At 40.5% G+C, this 19,090-nt stretch overlaps 1 protein-coding gene across 1 annotated transcript in view; it reads right to left on the reverse strand.

Moving 5' to 3' along the window:
• Positions 1-19,090, reverse strand: part of SPTBN5 (spectrin beta, non-erythrocytic 5) — a 100,593-nt gene that overhangs the window by 74,473 nt on the left and 7,030 nt on the right. The window contains exons 6-21 of the mRNA XM_074824177.1: positions 18,834-18,991; positions 17,854-18,082; positions 14,448-15,079; positions 13,309-13,447; positions 11,663-11,895; positions 11,083-11,236; positions 9,981-10,181; positions 8,897-9,103; positions 7,539-7,730; positions 6,657-6,809; positions 5,995-6,125; positions 4,644-4,895; positions 3,676-3,963; positions 2,771-3,017; positions 1,777-1,916; positions 706-805 (exon numbers count right to left, since the gene is read on the reverse strand). Coding sequence (XP_074680278.1) covers positions 706-805; positions 1,777-1,916; positions 2,771-3,017; positions 3,676-3,963; positions 4,644-4,895; positions 5,995-6,125; positions 6,657-6,809; positions 7,539-7,730; positions 8,897-9,103; positions 9,981-10,181; positions 11,083-11,236; positions 11,663-11,895; positions 13,309-13,447; positions 14,448-15,079; positions 17,854-18,082; positions 18,834-18,991 — 3,456 coding nt within the window. The remainder of the gene's footprint in view (positions 1-705; positions 806-1,776; positions 1,917-2,770; positions 3,018-3,675; positions 3,964-4,643; positions 4,896-5,994; positions 6,126-6,656; positions 6,810-7,538; positions 7,731-8,896; positions 9,104-9,980; positions 10,182-11,082; positions 11,237-11,662; positions 11,896-13,308; positions 13,448-14,447; positions 15,080-17,853; positions 18,083-18,833; positions 18,992-19,090) is intronic.

A 19,090-nucleotide genomic window follows, 5' to 3' on the forward strand; every position in this document is an offset into this window, starting at 1 on the left:
TTACAGAAATAAACAGGATTAAATTGATTTAATTTCTGATTCTGCGTGGGTTTGCAGTGCGTCCTTGCAGTTAGGATCAAACCCGGATTATTTATTTTTCTAACAGTTAGGAAACGTGATATATTTTCATATAAAAATTGTTCTACATAATCAACCCTCTTAATTGAAGATGTATGATCTTGAACCGTTGACAAGTTTTTAAGCACTCAGAATAATATCTCTTAGTCCCTTTTTTACCACATTTAGTAATCTGTTGCCTTTAATTGTCAGTGAAGGTTTGCATTTTTGATAGAATATTTTAACCGTAAGTGGTCCCATCCTCCAGTATAACTTTGTATCTCAGCACTGGAAGCTAAATGTGGTGCCAAATGTACAGTTACTGTAAGTAACTACAAAATTATAAAGGCCCAGAACAATAATAAGTAATGAGCAGAATAAACTTATATAGTAGACAAAATATTCTGTTGATGTTTTTCATTCAATATCTCCATTTTTGTTTTGGTATTTTGCTACGGTTATGACTTTGTAAGATTTATCACCAATGTATCACCTACTCCCTGGAAAGTGAAATTCTCTGTCTCACAGTCAAAGAGAAAGTGAGCTACAGTAGGAACACTTAGCAGTTTGAGATTTGTCTCATATTAAGATAAAGGGTAAAACTACTTCACACATTCCTGATCAAATCGGCAGTATCAGTCCTCTTACCTGCAGCTGTAGGGAATCCAACAACCTCTGTTTTCTCTTGGCATTGCTTTGTATCAGCCGCTCCCACCTTTGCTGGAGAGTGACCATTCTCTCTTCAATACTACCAAGAAAAACAGGAAGTCCAATACAGTACTAGTCATATTGGTTCCCCTTGGTTGTACTGTAGTCATGAATACAATATAAGTGGAATCTAGTTCAGCATCTCTGTTGACAGGATGATAGGATATACAGCCCTGTCCCATGACCATGCTGGGCTCATCTGGAAAGCAGCTATTGCTTGCCAGCTGCTCTGGAATTTCTTTTTTGTATGGCTGTGTTATGTTAGTGAATTGCAGTCATGTATATTTGACTAAAACAGTCAGACCTTTCTCTTTCCCAAATATTCCACCTTAACTAATAATTTTCTCTGTGACTCTGGAATGGCCTGATGGTGGTAGTGCTGGCAAGAAATCAGATTTTAAGAGGAGTTTTATGAATTTTTGGAGGGAATTTTCAAGACATTATCACTCGTAATGACAAGAACATGGTCTTTTCGAGCAAAGAGGTCCATTCTGACCCTGTATTTCGAATTTGTGTTTATGCAGAGGTCTCCTTACTAGATCGTAGTGGCTCTAGCACAGTAAAGGAATTACAGATGACAGTTCAGCTTTGACAAAAACATGAAGGAGCTCTCCTGGTAAGTTATTTCCTTGTGAAGTCCTCTGTAACTTTTTAACATCAAACATTAATTCTAATATGTGATATGGATAAATGAAGGAAAATTTGTTTTATGTAGGCATTTAATGAGTTTACATTGAAGAAGTTTTAACGCTACATGTAGTTTATGATACAAGGGGAATTATTCTACCATTCTGTGAAATGCCACTTTTAACCTAAAGCATTTCACTTATTTGTCCTGAGAGCACAGGAAGTCTCTATTTTTTTAAAAAAATCCCTCTTCTCCCCCCTCATCCAGCAGATCACAGCTTGGAGGTCAGCTAAATCCTGGCTCACAGAAGGTTTTTCATCTCACCCTAATCACACTGAATCGTTTATTAAAGCTAAATAATAAAGGAAGGAGTTTGGACTCACATGTGAGATGCAAAGTGTCTGCTCTCTATTAGGTTCACCCCATTTTCATTAAGTGCTTCAACTCGTCTCTTCAGCACCATCAGCAGTTGTTCAAATTCCTGATGCTGCTTCAGGAGGCTTCGAACAGCATCTACATGGTCCTGCATTTAATAAAAAAAAAAAAAAAGATCAAGTTTTTCTTAGCCATATGTTGTTTCTGTAACAATGAAAAAAAATTTTGGACTGTATTTTCCCCCTTCTTTTTCAGGCAGGAGATATATTGTACGTTGTGTCTAAAGTTATTCAGGTTTACAAACAAGCAGCAGGTGTTTAGGTTTGTATCATATGTGGTTCTTCTGTTTTATGTTTCCATTATGGTTCCCTTTTCACCTTTTAAGAAAATCTGCATTCTGAATTTATGCCAGCACTCTGGCACATCTAGGTACATGCAATATAGAAGGCTGTAACAAAGTAAAACTTTATTCCACTTAGTTGATCCAAAAATATCGAAGTTTCCATGTCAGCTGAAAATATAAAAGATGGCGAGATATAGCAACCTTTTCCTTCACTGATCTTGTGAATATTGCCTGCATTTGTTTTTTTCCTCCATTTGCTTTAATATTCTTAAAATACTCAATGAAAAGAAAAAGCTTTATTTTTTTAAAGTCAAGTTTTAACTTCACCAAAAAAATATTATGTTCAAGCTGAAACCTCATTTTAATGGTTAGCCTCGAAACTAATGTCAGTTGTATATAAACCAGCTGACATGTACAAACACAGCAACAAATCACAACTCTAGTTGTTTAAAAAAAAATTGTGTGAGAGTCAATGAACTTCACTCTCATTAACATGAGTAGGAACATAAGAACATTAGTACAAACCTGAAAGTCTAGTTTCCAAGTATTGAAATGTCATGACCATAAGAATGAGGAAACTGATCTAATTAGAAAAATGGTTGCTACTCCTTGAATGGGGAGATGAAGTAGGAGAAAACAAAATCAGCTGCTGTACATACCCCAAGGTCATCCCTCCGAAGAAACGCCTCATGGCCAGAGAGGGCTGCATTGATACGGTCTCCCTCCCTATTGAACTTCTGCAATTCCAGGCCATCCTGCAGCTTTTTCCATCGCTGTTCCCACAGTTTCTCCAGCTCTTTGTTCTCCTTGGCAAGCCTCTCCATGCACTGGTGGACATCTATGGTCCTGCCATTACTGGGTTGTTCGTGGATTACTTTGTGCCCTAGCTCTTCCAGCTGCACAAATCTTCCCAGAGTCAAAAAAAGAAAAGTGAGACCTCACTGCATGAAGGAATACGAATTCTCTTGCATCACAGCTCTTTGCTCTCTTGGCAGTGCCTAGACATTAAGCTTCCCTCCCTCCCTCCCTCCCTTTCACTGTTTTCCTGCCAGCCATGGTTGCACACTACAAAGTGCAGCTGGTTGTTTGCTTGGGAATACATGCTGGAGGCAGTAGGTGAGATTTCCCTATTTGGGTTGAAAGCCCATATAAGCAGGCTCTCCCATTAAAAGGGAGAGGAGGTATCAGTATCTGGAACTTCATAACAGTGCAGGAGAACTGAAGATGATAGTAACTGGAAGCATAAGGCATGAGAAGGGAAGGACTGGGGGAACTGAAATAAAGTGCAGATGGAATCACTCCAGTGTCAGGAGAGCTTATGGAATACTACTTCAAAAAGACAGCTCCTCCCTCTCCCTCCATCAGCCATCAGAAAAAGTGTGCAAAGGCTAACTGGATTTTGTGTTCCACAGTCTCCTTTTGACACTAAATTTCAAAAACATTTGAATAAACTGTTGGCATCACTTTCATACACAATTCATGTACGCGATAGACATCATGTTTCATCTTCACAGTACTGTTGTCATACCACCCCACTCTGCCCACCCTGACAGAATCTCTCTACCTTTCTTTCTGAGACCTAATTTCTTTTAGCAGGTCCTGATGTTCCTTCAGCAGTTGCTCTGCAGAAGCCACATCCACACCCATTTCTTCACTGTTCAGTTTCTCCCTAATGCCTTCTGCCCACAGCAGGAGCCTGCGACTGTCTTGCAGGAAGGACTGCTGATTTTGGCCCTGCTGCAGAATGTCCCGCTTCCTTTGGGTCTCCAGCTTGAGCTTTGCCAGAAGCCTCTCCATGTTCTCCACCTGCTCAGTGATGGCCCTGCTCTCTGCAGGGTTGGTATCCTTAATCCTACAAAAGGAAATAAAATACATTTAATTGGATGAACACTTCAGGCATTTACAGCTTGAACCAATACTCTTTAAAAGGAATGGATTTGGATATTTACACTTCCTTTCAAAAGAAAGTCAGCTAAGGCAAGGAATGTTCCACACTAGCAAGAAATACTGGTGTGAATATGGTGTATTGCAGAAAGTGCATCCCTGTGAAAGACTCTGGTAACACTGTTGTGGTTCAATGATTAATTCCCATTGTGAATGTACAGAAAACTTAAAGAAGTAAAAAACTTTAAATTAGTATTTAAAATTCAAACTCCTGTGCACAATTCTCTGCTATCTTTCTTACTTCATCATCATTTCCCCGGATTACCCTTTTTCAGGACCTAAATGATACCTAGTTCAAAATATGGAAGTAGCTCCCATTAGTAGAGATAATTTGCTAGAGCCACAAACAATCCTGTGGTTATTTATCCTCCTACAACAGTGAAGTCTGGAAGCAATCACTTCACCAGTCACCCAGCCATACTCAAGAGAGAGGATCTCGGTCCAGCAGGCAAGTCAGTTCTTCAGGTTGCTAGAAATAGAAACTTCAAGAGCAAGTTCACAAGCTGCTTATTCTCTTTATAGCCATAATATACAACAGGATCCTAGAGAACTAGCAAAGAATATGGAAACAAAGAGCATGTTCCTTACGATTTTGCAACACTCCTCAAGTATTCAATTTTCCTCTCTATCACCAAGACCTCTCTCTCAACTGTAGACAGTTTGCGCTTGTCTGACTCCAGCCCAGCAGGTGAGTTGCCTGGTTCCAGATCCCTGAGTTGGACCATCTTGTCTTGCAGTAGTACTCCTATGCTCTGACAGTCCTGAAGAAATGTCCTCACATCAGCCACTCCAATCAGCTCAGAGCCCTTCTCCTCCTTCAGAGTTTCCATGCGTGCCCACCTTAGAGAGAGATAACCCGATTACTTGCACCTAGCCTCAGTCTTTACCTAGACCTTTACCTAGAGAGCAGATTTAATTTATAGTCTTCATTATACATGAGCTATACGCTTTTTTCTATTCAGAAAAAGTCTTGTATAAAGATTTCATCAGGACTTAAGTGGGCTGAGGGGGTGAACACTAGCACATCCCCACAACCTCAAAGTTCATCTCTGTACCATTTCAAGCAAGGGGACCCTGTTCAGGTGACCAGAACACACTGGACATGATGCCAGTAAACAACAGTGGTCAAAATCAGGGCCCAGTTGTGCCTCTCAGTTCCAGCTGGGTGGCATGGTGCCAGGAGTATGTACACAGCAGGTACTAAACATACTTTGCGAAGGCAAACAGGGTTTGATGTTCCTTTTAATATTTGTGAAGGGCACCCTCACCCTGATGCTTAACTAACCAAACCAGCTGCTGCATTGCAATACAGACAGAACTGCTCTGAATCCATCTCTGTCACCTGCAGGTGGATTCACACTGTGCTTACACACACACACACACACACACACGCACATGCAACCACACTGCCAGGCAGCTCTGAGGACTGGGACCCACTTCTGGCCCTCACTACCATCCCGGGCCTGCCCTGCTCACCTCCCTGTGGGACTGGCCCTGAATGATGAGGCCCCTTTCCCCATCCCAGTCTGGCCCAGGCCCAGGTCTAGGCCTCACTCCAACAATGGGCTTCCCAGCCACGCTGCAGCCCTGCCCCCTCACCACAGACTAGTCCGCCATGGGGACTAGGGGTTCCCCCCCACCCCCCGCCGCCTGCCCTTCTTCCTGGCTGGGGCAGTGGGACAGGCCCCAGCGGCAAGACCCAGCCCAGGCCCCAGGAATCAGCCCCTGCCCCTTTGGCTCAGTCCCTGTTTGGTGGCAGCAGCCACACCTGAATACAGCAAGCCTCAGCCACATGTGAAAACCTCCCCCCAGGCCAATTCTGGGAGTTAAATATCTATCAAATGTGTATTCTCTCAATGTAATCTAGATTGGGCATGAAAGGTCGGCTCTCCAGTTGCCCCCATGAGACAATCCTCTGTTTCAGTAGAAGTACATTTACCTGTTGTAGATCTCTTCCAGCCAAATTTGGATCTCAGAATATTTGCTGGGACAGATCTTTCCATATTTAACAGCTAAGTTTTCAATATCTCCCAGCTGGCCTTTTCCTGCAGCCAGTTCCGTTAAAAAGCTCTAAAATAGGAAAGATACAAGAATGCAGAACTTGAGGTTTTTCCATTTCTATGGACACAATTCTCAATAATCCCTCATATCCACTCATCTCCCACTTTGACAGTTGGCTTCTCCATTTACCTGTCTGCTGACACCACACCCACCTGCGCACATAGTTCCCTATAGTCCTCCTGACCTCCCCTGGTGTGCACACTACACCTATGCACGCATGTCTCGTTCCACTGGGATACAAATGCACTGCAGGATTTTTTCCTCATCTGGCATTTTTCTTCAAGTGGTGTAAAATAAACCACAAAAAGAGTCCTTTTGTACCATAATATTTGCACAGGATACCACATACACAGGAGAAGTTAAAGGGACGTAATTACAACAGCTTAAATAAGCTTGGCATAATTCATACAAAAGAAATATCTGATCTATGCACAACTCCATAAATTGAAATGAATGAAAAGACTCTTAATTTCTCAACTTTATTCTCTCAAGGTCAAGCTGATTTAAAAAGTGTCATCTGTGAGCAGGGAAAAGGGGTACCTGATATTTCTGTTGCATGACCTCCACATTGTCTGCTTGAGGCTGAAGAGTCCGGAAAATGTTCTCTTTCTCTTTCATCCATGACTGAAATTCTTCGCAAGAGCTACAGAAGCGGTAATACCCAATCATCTCCTCCAGAGCCTTTTTTCTGTCCTGTAAAACAGATGAAGACTTAATTATTGCTGTAGTAACTCCTTGCTGTTTGAAGAAAAACCAGAAAGATCCTTGCATTTAAACTACAATACACAAGTGGTAGCTTAGTAGTTTTGCCAGACACTGCTGAAAGAGAACAGAACATGTTACCTTAATATCATAATAGTTCTTCCCAGAGCAACAGTGGTTTACAAGCATAAGAGAAGCAGGTGGAGAGTGCTCAGCCCCCGGCAGTCAGCAAGGCCGCTGTGCTGCTTGCTGCTGATGACTGAAGATTTGCCTCCGTAATGTCAGGAATATGTAAAAGTCCCATACAACACGTTTTTGTTGGTCTTTAGGGCATGATTGTGGCAGGTGGGAGTCAAAAGTAATAAGTGGAGAATGCAGATTATGGTGGTTTATTTTTTTCTGGTATCAGATAAAACAGCTCAAAGATTTAGGAGCTGCAGCAAGCAAACATTAGGAAAAAGAAAAAAGAGTACACAGAAGAATCAACTCTTCATCAGATAAAAAGACTAGAAGGTAAATAGGAAGTTTGCCAATATAAAATGCGTTTTGATACAAAACTTCAATGATAATCTCAAGCCTTGAAGTCCCACAGGACTTCACAGGATTGAGGCACATTATAAAACTGAAAAGCAGAAGTCAACACAGCACTTAACCTCACTTTGCATTGCTTTGGACTTGACTATGTTTATGAGTTGCAAAGCATTGGAGGAGATACTATACCTCAGCCATGCTCTGTAGATTTTCATAAAGTGAATCTATTTCATCTTGGGTCTTCCAGATGTTCTCTGGAAGAAAATGAACATCTGGACTGGAGGTTCCAGGGAATGCAGTTTCAGATGTTGCCCAGGTTCGACTGAACGATAGCTTAGTTGTCTTTTGAATTAAGTCACTTGGGGCTTCTGTCTTCACTATCTGTGAAGCAAAATTTAACAGAATCAATAGGTGAATATTTCTGATTTGGATAAAAATTTCACATGGAAGGCAAATTTGGACTTGCTAGTTCAAAATACAGTGTTCTGACCCTTTAAACAAAATATTTCCAGCATTTTTTTGAATCTGTTTCCTTTGTTTTATTCTGACAGAATGAACTAAACTGAAAAACATTTCAGTTTTGTTTAAAGAAGTTTCATTTAGCTCATTTTAAAATATATTGATTCAGTAAAAATTCTTATTTTGTGCCCACATCAAGGTTGGTTTTGTTTTTTTTTTTTTAACTTTTAAAATTGCCAACAAACCAAGGAATTGACTATGCTCACAGTTCTATTTGTGGTGATGTTTTAGTACCCGAACATTTCCAGTTTCAAAGCCTGAGAGTGCCCTAGTGAATAGATGCTTTTATTTGTACATCAATACCATCTTGTCACATGCTTTTTCATGTTTAATGACAAAGCAATACAATCTTTGTTCTAATAAATATTAATGTTGGAATGATGAGCTAAATGGAAGACCCAAACTGGTGCTCATAGCTCTCAAACTGGTTTGGCTAAACATGGAGTGATCATAGAAGTCTGAAAGAAGCAAGCAATGAAATGTGTCATTAATCTCCCCTGGCTTCTGTTGTCAAATGAGCTGATCTCAATCAAAATTTCCCTTTCTAGTCAGTGAAAAAGAGGGGCATCTGCAGAGGTTGACTTCATCCCATGTGCCTTAAACATCCATCCTGGGATGGTATGAATTTCTTCTGGAGCTGTGGGATAGTTCATCACTACATTAGAATGCAGAAAGTATTTGTAAATATGTTTAGATTAAGCACCTGCTTTTTAAAGCTGATTTAAATTAATAATGTAATGAGAATAAAGAGTGAGAAGGTATTTGTGAGAACCAGGAGAAGGAACCAATATAAACGAGTGTATTTGTTGCATTTCACAGAACACTAACTAGGTGGACTATGAGTGGCCAATAAACTTCGTCATCTAAAAATTTGCCTCAATTCTAATTAAAAAATTCTTCTGAATTAAAAAAATGCTCTTGTTTAGGTAATTTGGAATATTCTACTCTGGCAAAATCAAAACAATTCACATATTTAGAAAGCATCTAATTTATATTCTTCAACAAAATGTGACCCCTCATCTACTTACTGCAGCTGGAGCTTGCTCTGCTGCAATGACAGCCTGCTCTTTCAGGCGTCTCATCTCAGAGGAGTAGGCTTCAATCTCCTTCTCCAGGCGCAAGTGACGATGCAGCAGTGCTTCGGCACTCGATTCATCTTTTCCATAGTCCTTGCTGGCCAGAAGGGACTGCCTTTCTTGCAACCATGAATTTGCTTCATCAATGTCAGCAAAGTACTGAAGGAACACAGGGAAGAAAACATCTGATTTCACCCTGAAAGTATCATATCCAGCTCCTTCTTCTTTTGAAAATAATGAATAAGGCAGACATGCCATTAGGTCTGTAGCTATAAGGTTACTTCCAGGTGTTGCGAAAGCTATGAATAAGGTAGCTCTAAATCTGTGATGTATTTCATGACCACATCAAGCACATATAATTCACAGAATCACAGTGAGTAAATAGATTCAAGGATTGCCTATATAAATCTATAACAATTCCTAACTAAATAAAACTTTATGGTGCTTAATAGCAGCGGTAGAAGGAACCCACAATGTATGATATTGGTAGGCACCATGTAATTCCAGATATTTACTAAAGGTTCTAAGGAATAGTCCAACAATGAGCAATGAATTCAGTCTACAATATTTGCAGTCTGCCTGGCTATGGTTGTAAAAAAGTAAAACAAGATTTTGAGATATAGAATAAAGGTACAACAGAAGAAAAGAAAACCCATAGCAGTGAAGGAAAAAGAAAAAATAAGACACCATAATGGTGTTAAACTTATTAGACAGAAGACAGAATTTAGACTTTGTCAAGAACAAAGCCATTAAGTTTTGTTCAAGTGTCTCATGGGAACAACAGACTGAGCAAAAAAAACTTAGGGAAGGCAGAGCTATTTCCATGAGCATTTTTAAAACTTAAAGTAACTCCCAGATGCTCAACTCTCCTGCCTGGTTGGCTTGCAGCAGGATTGAGACTTCGCTGCTGGAGATCTTTTTGAAGACTGACACCTGATGGCTTTCTGCCACTGTTGTTCTGCATGTAGGAGCATGGGGCAGAAATGAACCGCACCCGTGTCCCCCATACCACACACCACAGCAGAGCCCTGTTTACCTGTTTGATGAGAGCTGCTGCCTGCAAGCGGCTTTTGCGATCAGCCACCTCATCTTGGAGCTGCTGCCACAACTTCTGGAGGTTGTCTGTCTGCCTCAGAATGTCCTCCTGGCGCACAGGGTTCTTCTGGCTCAGCTCCCAGCCCCTCCTCATCACATCTGCACATACAGCCCTGTGGGAATTGCACGCTGCTTCGAGAGCCTAGCAGAAGTACAGGAGACATGTCAGCACAACTCACTCCCTGTCAGCTGAGAGTGAGGAGGGAGTCCTATTCTCCGCTACTGTAATACATACATTTCCAAGAGCCCTGTGTCTTATCCGTGCCTATGACTTTTCCCTGAGCCCCGAGATGCTTGCCCCTTGGCTCCCCACACACAAGTTACTGTGCTACTTTTTGCCTTTGATGTGAAACTTGTTATGCAGTCTTCTCTGAAGGAGATATTTGTTTGTCATCCACCAATTCAGCTGTCTTATGCCTTCCAGAAGCAACAAATACACACACAGATGCACGAAAATGTATATTAAAATTACAGAATAGGTTTCCATTTCAGTTTCGCCATGCAGGTTCTCAAGTCCATGGGTCTCTTCATTTGTTTACAGTGATTCTTTGCCTTAAGAAGGTAGTAGCTCACATAGCTAAACTTTTGATATTAGCCCACAGCAAGCTCTTAGGGAAAGTAGTAACAGATTTATAAGCTCACACAATGCTATTCATCCTGCCTGCTAATACCTGTCTTCTTTTCACTACCTCTTTCTTTCCCCACATCTCTCTTGGCCAGGAAAGGTGGGTGGGAAAAACAAAAACTAGCAACCTTCTTTCCTTCCTGTCCAAAGTGAGCTAATATGGAGCCCAGCATCTTCACTAGAAGCCGCACTGGTCCAGTATGAAGTGTATTCCTTCTCTACCCTTTCTTTCTCCTCTTGAGGAAAAATCCTTACCCTATACATTTTTTAAAAATCCCAAATACTGGTCATGACACTTGTGATAATTAGTGGTTTGACAGCTTTCTTATAAGTGCCACACTGACTGAACTGAAGGACACAGATATTCTAAAATCTTGCTGTAATACAAAGACAAGGCACCACCAGCAAAGTAAGATACCTTGTGCTTCTGAATAGAGGCTGTAATCTGACTGACATCTTTCCCTAATGTTGTTGTTCTTGCTAGCTTCCATTTCTCAGAGATCCACAATTCTTCCTCTTTGCAGTCACGGAAGAATTCAAAGAGCTTCAAAGCATCTTCTAGCTGAGATTTTCTGAAACAAACAGTATATCTTAGTCAGAATTAGGATCCCATGGAGACAATGGTAGCATAATCAAAGAAGAATTTAAAAAATCCATAATTTGAATGCCTTTAACTCCTCTTAGTCATAGATTAATTTATTCATGGAAGAAGACAAAGGAAACAATCACATTTCCCTCTTCCTTTAGGAGATAATCACATGCTATTCAGACTTCACATAAAGCAAGTCATAATAAATGCTGAGAATGAAGCTATTCTTCATCTATGAAAGCGAGTGATCTCTTGCAGTCAACTGTAATCAGGAGACTCAAGTTGCTTGTGCTATGTCTTTATAAATAGAGAAATGAAAAATTTCAAATGCTGGGAATCTGTGTCTTCTGATGAAGGGAGAGATTGGCCATCCTAATCAGGAAGAACAGACCCACAAGCACAGCCCTACCGTGACTTGCTCAGAGCTGTAAGGTTCTGATACAGCTGACGAAGCATCTGAACTTTCGCATAAAGCACTTCTGGTTTAACTGTACTGTCCTTGCTGATTTCTGCTGTCCTCTGGGTGATGTGTGTCAATCTATCATCATAGGAAGAGATCTGAGAGTCAACCAAGTCGTGCTTCTGCAGCAGATCTACTACTTCCAGGAGCTGCTTCCCACAGTCCTGGGAATTCACTAGCACCTGCAAACAAAGTGAGAAACAAAAGGCATTGGCAGAGAGTGCATCCAGGGGCTCAGTACAAAGAAATTAGTTGAAAGGTTCCTGTTGATTCTCATAGCTTCTAAATGTAAAAGAATGATGTCAGCTAGGCAAAGCTGAAAAGCTGCCTAATTAGAGGTATCATACTTTTCTTTCAATTTCACAAGCTAATGGCAATAACCCAGAGTTTCTGTCTACTGCCGTGCAAGTAATGGTCTCTTCAAATAAGCATCTGTTTAAGTTATTTCTATTGGTTAAGCACTCAAGGTCTCATAATTCACGGGCACAAGGAAGAGCCCTTTGCTATACAGCCATCTGTAGACAGATTGATTCACAGTCTGTATTTGGAGAATTTTACAATATCCCATTTTATGGTATATTTTGACTGCAATGTTTTTTTTTTTGTTTGAGAAACTTACTTGCCTTTGCAATCTATATAATGAAATTAAGTACTTCATAGTGTTTAATTGGTGCCTGATGAAGGGACCAAGTGCTTAAAAGTCTGTCCTCTTTCTGATTGTATCAACGGATACAATTATCAATCCTATTATATGATGTTATCTTTCCTTACCAATCTTCTCCCTGATCCTCAGGCTTTCACGGTTCCAACAACATTACTACCATTAGGTGTTCTTTGCTTACTAACATTAGAACAGAAAGATTCATAACTTACAGATAGCTCTTGAAATTCACAACTTCACATAGAATGTTGACTCTTTCAACTTAGGTACAAGGCAACTTGTAGTCATAAGGATTTTTCTCTCTTTAAATAAGACAAGTCAAGACCAAAGGATGTATATATACTTCCTGCCATTACAAAATCAAGATGAAATCAGTTATTTCCTATGCTAAAGAGAAGACTTCGGGCTCTGACACTGGTAACACTTGGAAATTCTTGCTAAAAGCAGTCACACTGCATTTACAGTGGAACTTTTCTCTCTCACAAGTTTAGATACCTGAAAGCAAGACATATGCCTGAGCTAGTCCCCACCTGTATAATCACTGGAGGTACTTCCAGAAGGTAATTTGTAAGAATTACATGGAATGGGAACAGGAGGCTGTTTTATTCCACTTTTGCTATTACACTTCTAAATTTAGGTGACATTATTTCCCATCTTTATTTTACTATTTACAGGGTTCACTCCCTGTAATTCCATATCTGCCTTTCTGATTAGGGAGAGCCCCTGTAGCAAAGCCTGGTTTTCCCCATGTAGCTACCTGCAGTGATGAACTGAAATGCACAGTTAGGCATCTAAGTAAAAATGGTGTATTTTTTCCTATAGCTGATAGACTTACCTTCTGTTCGCACCAGGCAGTCCCTGGAATGTGGGGGCTTTTTTAGGGATATGCACTGGTAGCAGTGCAAGCTCTGTACCAGTGGAGAGGGTTCAGTACCTGCAGCTCTTTCAGCTCTTCCGTAATGGCATCAATGTCCCTCAGGAGGCCCAGAATTTCCTGCATTGTACCCAGGGAGTGTTGTCGTCTCTGCAGCTGATCCAGAAGTTCCTGCCATTGCTTTGAAATGCTGTTTTGCCTACAAAGGAAGGAAGAGAAATTACTAATTTGGACCAAAGACTTTGTGCAGCACTGGGAGATTCTCAGTGCTTGCAGCTTCAGAGGAGCTAAATGAACACACATAACTCTTGCTACTAGTGCAAGAGGACAGGCCATGATCACAACACAGGTCAAAGCACTGTTCTTATCTAATTAGTGTGATCACAGAGAGGAATTTTGACTAGCACATCAACTGTCATTGACTTTTTAGAATTTAGACATTGTTTTTATGGATCCTTATACCTGACATCCCACATTGCTTTCATCTGATACAATGGAAAGGCTTGGAAAAAAATAAGTGGTCTTTAAATGGCTGCTTAAAGTAAAAAACTGATCTAAACCATATCATGAGTCACAATCTGATGTCATAAAGAGTTAGGTTTACTCTTTTATAACTGTTTTTCTTAGTTTTCCAGTAGGTTTCTGATTTTGTCTGAACTTAGAAAAGCACTGAAATACCACAAGAGAAGTTATTTGTATGGCATTCTTTGCTATTGCCAAATCAGGCTATATTGATAATCAGAGAAGTCATAATTTCTCAAGATTTGTTCCAAACTGGAGCCAATCTGAGAAGACTTTGTGCCTTAACTAATCTGTATCTCCCCAGACTACACACTGAAAAAGAAATGTGCTGATTTGCAAGAAAAAAAATGTATCCCTCCAAGCAGTGTGGATGGAAGACAGAATTTTTGGCAGAACAAGTATTTTCATATATAATGAAAATATCTTAAAACTATTTTTCACCAGAAATCAGTCTGAGGGTTTGATCATTCAAGAAAAAAAAAAAAAAGAAAATTAAAGAAGATGAAGCATTTGTCTTATCTGCTGAAACTGTTCACAGGTAGAAGAAATTCCTGCCAGTTCTACTCATGAGGAGCAGAGCTATGATACATAGCTACAATTTGTCTTCTTCCACCACACCACAGAATTTCAACTAATTTCAACCTCCACCACTACACAGTTACACGGCTGTGACTCACTTCTTCACGATTTGATCTTTGTCATGATAGTTCTCCTGGCTGATGACTGTGGCCATTTCATCCAAAGCTGTGAAGCGTTCCCTCCTGGGGAGTACATCTGCCACAATGGCTTCCAGCTTCTTGCTAGCAGCCTCCATCCTGTCTGCACTCTCTGGCCAGAAGTCCTGCGTCCCAATCACTTTCCTCATGTCTTCCAAGTAGGACTCACGCAGGCCTGCCTTCTTCAGGAACCTCTGGGCTAGCTGTTCCAGCCTTTCTAGCCTCAGCATCTCCTTCTGCAGTGCTTTTCCCCGGTTGTGCTCTGCCTTTTCCAGGATAATCCAGTGCTTTTCCACATCCTGCAGCGTCCTCCCCTCTGGGGGCAAGTACGGCCGTTGGTTGTTGGCTCTCTGCTTGGTCCTGATGTTGAAGAGATGAGCTTCAATCATGCCCTTCTCTTGATATTTGGGGGGTTTCTCCACAGTGCGGAAGGTCTTGAAGTTGGCCATGAGAAGCCACATTTCCTGAAGAGAGTTGGGGAAACGACGGTCATCCAGTTCCGTCACCTTCTGTTTAATCCATTTCAGGAGGTCAGAGACCATCTGCTCATATAGAAGCTTCAAGTCATCTATCTCCTTCAGGAAGAACACGATCTGTGATGGGAATATGAAGTTACAAGCCACATGAGAAACAGAATGAAGCAAGGTGGATGAACAGAGAACATCATCTTCATAAACCAAGTTTAGGATTCAAATAGTTGAATATGTGTCAGACAGTATTCAACAAGCAGGTTGCCACAGTCATCGCATTTTTATACCAATGTGGTGACAGTTGTCACATCTGAGCCCAGGTGAAATCCTAGAATAACCTTCCATAAAACACAGATAAATAAATATTATTTAATGTCTCATTTCAGTTTTTATTTAGGGAAAGGTTAATTCTAGAATAAAAAGCATGCATATGGAGACTGTCAGCAGTTCTTGTGTGGGCTGACTAGAAAGCAAGAATCCCAAACCGAGGGTTCAGATTTTTTGTTTCACGATGAAAAAACAGATTTTGGTTTTTTACATTCTCATTCCTAAACCCAAAACAATTCTATCCCATCTAATATGCAATTACACTCTGTTAGCTTCACCACCTTAGGCTGTTAGGAGACTATCTGACAAGCTCCTGGTTCTGTCACATGCCCACAGCAGCCTGTGGTCAAACAGCACCTTCTCAATCTCTTCTGTTGGAGCTGTTTCTCTTTATATAAATAATTAGAGAGTGTCTTGTAGCCAAATAGGGGTTTGATAAGGATGTTAACTCTGACTCAATACTAATTTTCCAAGTACCGGACATTTATCTGTTTCATCTGTGGTCTGACCTACCTTTATTTCAAGCTCAGGTAAACACTGGAGCAAATATTTAGAATGAAATCGTAAGGAAATAAAAAGTGTTAGAATTAAATCATCCTTTCTTCCTATTTCACATTTTTTTCCATCTTTGTCTTTCTACTTTATATTATATTTTTTCCTTGCCCTAACTTAGTCGCCCTCCTACAAATGTCAGGTTTAATACTGAACAATGTTGTCTGCCTCTATCGTTCCCCCGTCCCACCTGCTCCAGCCAAGCAGATTAGTAAGGAGATGGCACTGAGCAAAGACTCAGTCCCTGCAAGTGGTAATCTGCTTTTACCTACCAGAATACGCACTTGGCAATGACTAAGTGTCACAGTGTTGGAAGAGGAGTAAAACAGCACCAACCTTTAGTGCAGGAAAAGCAGCCCATGACATCAGGGCTCCCTTCTGTATTTTCTGCCATCGTACCCAGTTCTCGCTGAAAGATCCTAGCAAATGCATGTTCACCTCACATAGGAGGAGGAAAGGAGATTTATCTCCCTGAGCTGATTCTCTCTGCCATCCTGGTCACACACAGAGTCTGAACTCAAAGGCTTCCTTGACACATTCAGACTTCCCTCCCCAATCCTATTAGTAAATTCAGAGCTGCCTATTTGATGGGACTAAGGACATGAAGAGATTAATATCTGTTTCGTTCTCTTTCTGAATGTTTTTGTGTGTCAGAAATGCAGGAAGACAGGAATGGAATATTAGAGACAGGCTAAAAATAGGGAAGGAGGCAAAGAGAGAAAAAGAAGCAGGTAAGTGGAAAGAGAGAGAGGAAAGAATAAATATACCTATACAAAATGGAAAAAACAGTGGAGTACAACAAGAACTGAAAAAGGATGGAGTAAGAAATACTCTTTCTGTTTTTTTCCCATAATACAAAAGTTATGGCCTATTTGATAGTTATAGTTCCTCTAATACATGCTTGGTGACTCAAGGACTATTTCAGGATTATCAGAAGAAAAATAATGTCTCCTGAACAAAATCCAGAGACTCACATGTAGACCAGTCAAATCCTAATGCCCACTCTCCTCACTGACACCTAGTCTTTTTTGACCAAATTCCAAGTCCTGCTCTCATCTGATGCCAGAGAACATCACTGATACTGACACATGTTTTGGGATCATCCATTCTTGTCCCAGACCACTTTGTTAGCTGAGTAAACCCTGCTTTGCAAAAGCTTTTCACCTTGTCACCACCAGGGAAGTCTTCGTTTGGATTTTTGTGCTTCCCATTAAGCAATATATTCCCCCTCTCAACTGCATAGGCAATTCTCTGAGTCCAGATGTTCATGTAGGACCCCATCCTGGGTGTGCAGGTTTTCTGCAGGCTATTTGCTTTGTATTTTTTATAAAACCAGTATAGATTATTCTGAAGGAAGAAAAGAAATTCTCTCTGAGGAAAGTGATGTTCAGAGGAACAACTACAAAATTCCTTCAGTTTTCCATCAACAGGATGCAAGTAGTTTTTAATATAACTCATCATCATAACTGAGACAAAAATGTATGTGGAAACTGTTAAAACATTTTTTTTAGCTTTGGGGTTTTTTTTTCCCTAGAAGTGTTTCCCCTTCTTTTGCACTCCCTCATTTTCATTTGGTACCTAAGGAGTTAGAAAGAAAGGATGAGATTTTCACAGGAAATAAAAATCCAAAGTACTGTCATAGAATAAGGGATCATCTTTCCTATTAAATCAGAAAATTGTTGACTAGGTCTGCTTTTGCCTAGCTGTAATCCTCCCAAGATTAATGAGGTCTATATGCCTCAATCTGCCTTGAAGCCACATCTCAAACAGAAAATATGAAGTCAAAAAAGGATTAATTTTCAGTGAGATAAATGCAACCCCCTTTAGAGATCAGAGAGTCTACAGACACTTCTCAAGATTCAAGTGATGATAAAAGGTCTTTCAAATGGCTGTGCCATTTGATTCACTTCAAATTATCCTAAAGTTGAGCTTGCACAAAAAAAAACCCCAAACATTTCCAACATAAATTTAGCTTTATGTGTTTAACTTTTAACAGCTGAAGATAGCAATGCACTTACTTTGGTAAGTCGCTTTTGTATTGTCTGGCCTTGTTTCAGTCTGGAGAAGTAGTGGTAATAGAGTGACACATAAGTCATGATGGATCTTTCATCTGGGTAGGGTACTGCCACATCCTCAGCATCAAGCAGTTTGCTGATTCCTAGCTCTTTCTCAGCAACATCAAAGGCATTGTTCAGGTTTTTGATGGGCTGGTCCTGCCGCAGTGAGCTATAGTGGATAAGATCAGGCCTGGACAAGGAGAAGAACAGGGTGTGGAGGGGAAGAAAGATTTATGTTTGTCACAAATTCTTGCAGATTATAAACCATAAACTGTTTATTAGACTATGGAATGTGACATTAACACAAATTACTCTGTCTGACCCTGAGCTTCATTCAAGAGCATTGCCTCTTGCCTACATAACAGGAAGAAAATTGTCCCTTATGAAATTGAAGTACCACTCCCAGCAAATCTCTGCCCTTCACTTATTTCTCCTCTTCACTGATGGGTGAAAACCAAATCCCGCTAGAGAGACAATTCTGAAAAGGGAGGTGACTCCCAGCTGGGAAAGTTACAGGATCCCACCATGGTATTCTCCCAGAAGATGTAGCAGAAATATTAATGGGAGAAGAAATGTTCAAGGTTCTCCCATGTGGTTTCTGCCTTGGGCTGTATTCTTCACACTTTTTCAAACGGCCAGAGAAGGGAGAAAGAAAGAGACTGGAAGGTTGCTTAGTCTGTTACAGTTGAACCAGAAGGTATACATGCTCACTAAGTTCATACAATAAAACCAGTCTCTAAAATAATAACTTCTGAAAAAGAGCAATGGGAACACGAGAGAAAATACCCATTTAAGAAAGAAGAGTGTTCAATGAAAAAGGGCAAAGAGAAAATATGGCATTTTCTTGACAAATACTTGTAATTCAGACCCTGGAACAACTTGTGCTTGAGCTAGAAACAGCAATGAGCCACTCCTGATTGAACCGATCCATCAGATCTTGCCTGTGAGCATGTATGAGTGCGTTGAAGGCCAGCCCATCACTCCAGCTTTTGGAGAAGTCCTTCACATTCACATTGGAATAGCTGGCAGTTTTATGCTGACACCAGAGTAGTAAGGCTTCATTGGCAAACAGAACATCAGCTTTGTTTCCAAATTCTTCCTGTGAAGAGAGCAGGGAAAAGAAAAATCAGTGTGAACAATATATGGAAGTAGCACCAGTGAGTTTACGCTTATGTTCCCAAAGATCACTTTGTATTAC

Source organism: Strix aluco, chromosome 4 (assembly GCF_031877795.1).
Source record: "Strix aluco isolate bStrAlu1 chromosome 4, bStrAlu1.hap1, whole genome shotgun sequence".
Taxonomy (NCBI): domain Eukaryota; kingdom Metazoa; phylum Chordata; class Aves; order Strigiformes; family Strigidae; genus Strix; species Strix aluco.